This window comes from Gopherus evgoodei, chromosome 8 (assembly GCF_007399415.2).
Source record: "Gopherus evgoodei ecotype Sinaloan lineage chromosome 8, rGopEvg1_v1.p, whole genome shotgun sequence".
Classification (NCBI taxonomy): domain Eukaryota; kingdom Metazoa; phylum Chordata; order Testudines; family Testudinidae; genus Gopherus; species Gopherus evgoodei.
This window is the reverse complement of record NC_044329.1, coordinates 3,299,287-3,306,250: the sequence shown is the minus strand read 5'-3', so window position 1 is coordinate 3,306,250 and position 6,964 is coordinate 3,299,287. Positions and strand designations below refer to the sequence as shown.

The window sequence follows — 6,964 nt, the reverse complement described above, 5'->3', positions numbered from 1 at the left end:
CCATAGGACCAAAGTCTGCCCTTGAATGCGTGGGGATCCTGCTTCATCCCTGATAGCCCTGTGTGTGCAGCTGAGAGCAGAATTGGTCCTTTTACAGTTTCTTCAAAAATCATACATTGAGATTATTGGACTAGTTCATTCCAGACAATCTGACCCCACTGAAACGGGTGTGCATGGCTTATGGATCCCACAAACAATAACACTGTTAATAAATAATTCAATCGCTCAGCCTGCTGAGCAGACACTAAAGTCAGGTTGGTTTCTGTGCCCACCAGCCCATATGCATGCAGGTTTAGTAGGCAAGTTGGTGTGGGCCCATTCAGTATTTTAGCCTTGAAATTCTAGCCAAGCGGCCGTGCTACAGGCATGCTGCAGTTGTGAGGAATCACTCTACCGACCTATCCGCAAAGGCAAATCTGCCTGCCACCACTACCAGCTTGGTGTCTGAGCACCGGGGAAGTGAAGCAGTTAGGTGAAACCCACATTCTGCCGTTTAACAGATTGAGAGCTGGTGCTGCTGCCTTGCAGAATCTGTACTCTCCCTTGACTTTCTCTGTATATTTGCTCATCGTTGAATATTAATTGCCTTGTGCTTTTATGCTCCCAGGCTGTCCTTGTAACTGCAGCAGACGGTAATTGTAGAACTTCCAGTTTCAAAATTTACCAAACAAAAAGGCTTTAGGCTACTGCCTGCATAAACCACTTCTAATGAAGTGGGGTGTCAAGGCACAGCCAGGGCTTTTTAAACATCTGGTGGAGATGAGTTTCAGGAGCTCCTGGATTTCAGTTAATGGGGACCTGTGGTTTAGGGCAGCAAAAGGGACAGAGTGGATGGCTGGATCCACTGCCACTTGATTTGTCTCTGTAGGTGGCTAAAATGTTACTTATTAGGGCAATCAGCTGAGCAGAATGAGCCCCAGATGTTTCCAAAACCAGATCCCCACAATTGGACATTAATTTGGATGCACTGTCTTGTAAGTAATTTGAGCACTCACTCACATTCTCACTGTCTACCTAGGCCACACCCCTTCTCTTTCCATCTGCGACCCGCATCCCTGGAACCCCAGTATTGATCCTGATCAGATAAAAATGTATTTGTTATAGAAGCTCCTGGGATATTCAGAAATATAGCAACTGCTTTAAGCCACAGGAAATCCCCTAGCGTGGGCAGTAGGGCTAGAAAGTGCCACATCTGCTGTGCATGCAGGTGCCATGTAACACCAAGAGCAAAGTGCTCTGTCCATGGGAATAAAACGCCTTGACAAACACTCAGACGAGAGTGATCTTCTGGGACCACAGCAGACCCAACACATTTTGACTCCCAGCCAGGCAGACATGATAACGAAGCTATGCTTCCATTTACCTTGTTACGCTTGGCAAATGTAATAGTAACTCAATGCACCATTTTCCTAACTGACTGCACGGGCCCTGGGAGGAAGCAGTGGGAGTCAACAATGCAGGTGGAAATCGCATGAAACAACAATTACAAGAGCTAAAGGAAAGTCAACTAATGATACTCTTCAAACTAGCACAACTCGCTGCTGCTACAGATAATAACCAGAGCTGCTTTGCTAGGGCAAAGGACAGTTGCTTTTATGCCCTAAATCACCTTTTTTTCTAGGTTTAGTGACTGTCACTGTGGTATGAAATGAGGCCAGATTCTGCTCTGTTACACGGTGTGCATCTGGGTAACTCTGTTGATGTCAGTGGAACTATTCCACATTTGCAAAGGTGTATCTGAGAGTAGGTATTATTCAATTCTCAGTACGGCTATATATTTCGTATTATTCAAATCTCAGTACGGCTATATATTTCGTATTATTCAATTCTCAGTACGGCTATATATTTCATCCCCATCCTCCCAAAAGTTCATGAAGTTGGTTACCTCAAACTTCTTCTAAAATATACCTTTACCCCCACCAGTACTAAGCTTTAGGTGGCTTCAAATATTTTTCAGAACTTTTTTTAAATCCTACCTAGAAAACGAGCCAAGAATTTTACAGCATTCCTGCTTTTTTAAAGAGATCATGGCAAGGCTTGGAGAACCAAAATGTACCCGACATCCTCTCAAAGTCTGCATAAACCCGTTTTTCAAAGCTAAACATGCACATTTGCATACCAATGTTTGCAAATGTCTAACTGGGTGTGCCTATTAGGTATTTGCACACACCATATTGGATCAGTTGCTATGAACAACCCTATCATAGCAAACAAGTGTCTACAGGGAGTATCCCTATAATAAGAAACTAGTGTCCACAGCTCAGGTCTCACCAATCACCCTACAGTAACAGAGCAGGCTTCATTGTCTATTATCCGTGAGTGGTATGACAGAAAAAACCCAGTACATGCAGTCCAGCAGTCATGAGCAGTCCCACAGTAACGTAGCAGTGTGCAGGCAGGATTAAGGATAAATGCTTCTGGATGAAAACAGACTTCAGCTTCTAATTTCCAAGATATTCAGTTATTTCCAAAGGATAAAAATGTTTAGATTTATGAAAAATTTTTGAGGACTGTGTCCTTTATATTCTTTTGCCCTATCCTAAGTGGGATGGCTGTTCTTAGGAGGGGCGTACCACGGGAACATGTCAGAGGTAAGGTCTGGTCTTGCATGGAATATGATATGAAATACGAAAGAACTGAGAGAGGCAGGATGGAGATCAGTGCAGAATTCCAAAAGGGAGGTCATTACACATCCACTTTTGTTTCTGTGGTTATCTTCCTTCTCAGCAAATAGCCATTGCTCGGGAGGGTGACTTGCTGACCAAGGAGCGGCTGTGCTGTGGGCTCTCCATGTTCGAGGTGATCCTGACGCGCATTCGCAGCTACCTGCAGGACCCAATCTGGCGTGGGCCTCCCCCTACCAACGGAGTCATGCACGTGGATGAGTGTGTCGAGTTCCACCGGCTCTGGAGTGCCATGCAGTTCGTGTACTGCATCCCCGTGGGGACAAATGAGTTCACTGCAGAGTGAGTTTGCCTGCACTGGTGCTGGCCTCAGCGCTGTTTGTGGGTTAGCGTGTGCCGGCAGCTGGGCATGCCCAGGATTGTGAGGGATACCCAGGCTCTTGGTCAGAGAAGCGTGTTGTGATAATGTGGAACCCTAGGTAACAACCAAGCAGTAATGTAATACAAAGCCTTTTACCTCCACTGCCAGTTCAAAGCCCGCTGCAGCTGGGCACAACTGTCTAATGGCAGCCCGTAGGAAATACTTTTGGCACTGCCAGGGAACTGATATCCCAGTCACAAAAGCCAGCCCCACAAAGAGAGGCCAGGCATACAATGGGCTGAGACACAGAACTATAGTAATAATAATAATGCCTTGTTCTTGCGTAGTAACTGTCAGTAGATCAGAATCATTTTCCCCTTTATAGATGAGGGCACAGATTTGCCCAAAGTCACCCCACAGGCTGAGCCAGGAATAGAATCCAGGTCTCCGGAGTCCCAGTGCAGTGTGCTGGCCACTAGACCGCATTGCCTACCCCTCAGGGCTGCAATGGAGCTGGGGAGATTGGGCTAGGCCTGTTCTGTGGCTGAGCAGAGGTCTCCAGTTTCCAGGACTGTTGATTTGGCACCATTCACAAGTAGTAACATTCACCGAAAGTGTAAAAACCAGGATAGAGCATGATGTGAGGACAGGCACTGAGATGAAAACGCAGGCAAATGGGGCCACCGGCAGGTACATCTTCCACAGCCTGAGGCAATAGAGAGAGCGGGAGCGCTGTGTAAGATACGGGGGTTATCCCTAGTGTAAAGGAAGATCTCACAACAACTCTTCCACTTACACCAAGCGCGTTGGTATTTTTCCCTCATTTCTGCACAGCCACGGTAAGGGTGGTGACGAAACACCCCCTTGTCGATGAAGTGAGATTGTACTGCGTTAGCCTAGCCCAGCAGTTCTCACACTGTGGGTCGGGACCTCAGAGTGGGTCGGGACCCCATGTTCATGGGGTCGCTAGGGCTGGCTTAGATTTGCTGGGGCTCGGGGATGAAGCCTGAGCCACACCGCCCAGGACCGAAGCTGAAGTCTGAGGGATTCAGCTCTGGGTGGCGAGGCTCAGGTTACAGGCTTCCTAACTGGGACTGAAGCCCTTGGGCTGTGGCTTTGACCCCTTCCACACCCAGGGCAGGGGGCTCAGGCTTTGGCTTTGACTCCCACACCCGGGGCAGTGGGAATCAGGTTTTGGTCCCGCCCCCATCCTGGGATCGTGTTGCAGTTTTTGTTGTCAGAAGGGGGTGGCGGTGCAACGAAGTGTGAGAACCCCTGACCTAGCTGCAACCTTCTGGTCTGTTTAGTTTTTGAGGGGAGGAAAGTTTGTTTTAACTTTTTCTCCCAATTTGCATCCTGTTGTGGTTTATTTCTATTACTGGGGCCCCTAAGGAACCCAGCGAAGATCACGGCCTCATAGTGCTGTACAAACACAGCGAAACAGAAACAACAAGGAGTCCGGTGGCACCTTGAAGACTAACAAGATGCCACCGGACTCCTTGTTGTTTTTGTGGATACAAACTAACACTGCTACCTCCTGTTACTTGACAACGAAACAGACTTTGCCCCAATGAGTTTTCAAGCTAAATAGGAAGATAAAAGATGGGAAGAGAAACTGAGGCACAGCAAGAGGAAGGGACTTGCTGGAGGTCACTGAGCGGCATATTGTCAATGATGGGAATAGAAACCAGGTCTTCTAAGTTCTGTTTGCTAGGCCATGCTGCCTGCTTTGAGTTCTGAGAAGACAGGCTGGCTCCACTGGGGTTCTGCATGGCTGCTTTTTAGTTCATTTGCTGTCATGCACATTTACACAGTAGCTGTATGAAAGAGTCAAGACAGCAGGAATTCAGTGAGGAAGGTGACTCATATCATGTGGGACAGCCCTTCTCTAAATAGCTCCTCTCATGTCTCTTTGGCCCTCTCCAGGCAATGCTTTGGAGATGGTTTGAATTGGGCAGGCTGCTCCATCATTGTTCTCCTCGGGCAGCAGCGGCGCTTCGACCTCTTTGACTTCTGTTACCATCTGCTGAAGGTGCAGAGACAGGATGGGAAGGATGAAATCATCAAGAACGTGGTAAGGCCAGGGACAGCCACCTCCCACCCCCTTTTGAAGGGTCAGAAACGCAAAACTACCCTCTCCCTCTTCTAGCACCGTAAGAGGGTCTCGATGTTATTCACAGATGGACAACAAGGTGCTGAATCCCCAACGGGGGACCCAGCGTGTCTTTAAACAATGCTAAGATTGGGCTAGAGCCATCCATGGTGGCATTCCTACCTGGAGTTGTAGCAGAGAGACCAAGGCTTTAACGGGGCATGGGAACAGAACCCTTTTGCTCTTAAAAGTGGGGACCTTCAGCTTGGCCATGGGGCGCTGCATACAAATAATAATGCCCATTAGCCATATTGTCATTGCATCGGCTTTAGCAATAAGTAAGTCGGGGAGTGGGGGAGTTGGGTTCTTCTGACTACAGCCTACTGGCTCTTTCGTGCTTTGGCATGACTCATGGGCCCACAGAATGGAGATGACTCGCTGTTCACTGTGGGGAGCGAGGTGGAAATGTAACAGGGGTTGTAACTGCCCCACTTAGGTTTCCTACTAGTGGACTCGTGGTACTGTTGATGCTTTCCAGCTGACCAAGAAGGACTGCTTCATCTCTCTGTCTTCTTTTCCCCTCTCCAGCCCCTGAAGAAGATGGCTGACCGCATCAGGAAGTATCAGATTCTGAACAACGAGATTTTCGCCATCCTGAACAAGTACATGAAGTCTGTGGAAACAGACAGCTCCACGGTTGAGCATGTACGCTGCTTCCAGCCCCCCATCCACCAGTCCTTGGCTACCACTTGCTAAGCAGCAAGTGGTAGTGTGGATATTAAACCCCTTTGGGATTAGGGAGGAAGAGTGACTGGATCAGAACAAGAACTGGGAAGGGGAAACTTGACAGTGTGGCTCTGGCAACAAGAGAGATTGGGTACACCCGATACACACATCTTCCTATCTGGCCCTGTTTGAGTGCATGTGCTGTAGCTTCCCTGTGGTCGGCTTTACCTGTAGCTTTGAGACTGGGTGTGGGAGTGGGGCAGGATGTGCTTTTCTTCCATGCTGTGGGTTGGGTTTTTTTGGTTTTGTTTTTCTGTGTTACGTCCAGTCGAACCCAAAACTCTGAAGCCATATTAGAGTCCTCGGTGTCAGGTTCCAGTCACGAGCTGATTGTTTCAGAGTGCCAGAAGCCATCTCCCACTGCCACAAGTGGAACTTCCCTTGTGATGCATGACAGCGGCAGGAGGGTTTGAAGACATCTCTTATTTCGTGAGGCACAATAGCAGCACTTCTCACTTGGCAGCCCACAGAGGAAGAAGTCATCTGACCAGAGGAAGGAAACCAAGTTGATTCAGAGTTTGAGTCTAGTGTCACTGCCTACATGGGGTTGGCAATTTCTCCACTCTTTTCACCATGCCTGCGTTTCAGAGAGCTGGGAGACAAGATACCATCCTGGTGGTTTCCCACTACATGCCATAGCCCCACTACTAATTCGAAAGAGGTGCCTCTTGAAGCTATATCTACTAGGGAGTAAACAATGAAATTGCCTGATGAATGCTGTGTGCTGTATTTACCTGAAAATTCCACTCACTATATTGCTGGGGTGGGAGGAGGAATCAGCAATCCTAGCAGCCCGGCTTACCTCCAGAATGTACCTGTACTTTGGTTTTTAGCCAAGGATCAAACATCCACATTCGACAATGAGCTGGAAGGTACAATTTGTGTCCATTCTTGAGTGATGGTTTTCTTTGTTTCAAATGAGTTCCTCCAGTACATATGCCTACAGGGCATGGAGAGTTCCAGTCAGGGTGAACGGAAACCCTATTACACAGAAACAGCAGGATCCTTTAGAGCAGAAGAAATGAAATAAGCATCAGAAAGGAGATGACTATAGTACTCAGAGGATTCTACAAAGGAAATACAGGATTCTGTTTCCTTCTG

At 47.8% G+C, this 6,964-nt stretch overlaps 1 protein-coding gene across 2 annotated transcripts in view; it reads left to right on the top strand.

Moving 5' to 3' along the window:
- CYFIP2 (cytoplasmic FMR1 interacting protein 2) overlaps window positions 1-6,143 on the top strand; it is a 75,695-nt gene extending 69,552 nt beyond the window's left edge. For both annotated transcript variants that reach the window (XM_030573254.1, XM_030573253.1), the window contains exons 29-31: window positions 2,728-2,966; window positions 4,912-5,059; window positions 5,666-6,143. In XM_030573254.1, the coding sequence (XP_030429114.1) occupies window positions 2,728-2,966; window positions 4,912-5,059; window positions 5,666-5,833 (555 nt within the window). In that variant the 3' untranslated portion in view covers window positions 5,834-6,143. The remainder of the gene's footprint in view (window positions 1-2,727; window positions 2,967-4,911; window positions 5,060-5,665) is intronic.
- The last annotated feature ends 821 nt before the right edge of the window (window positions 6,144-6,964 follow it).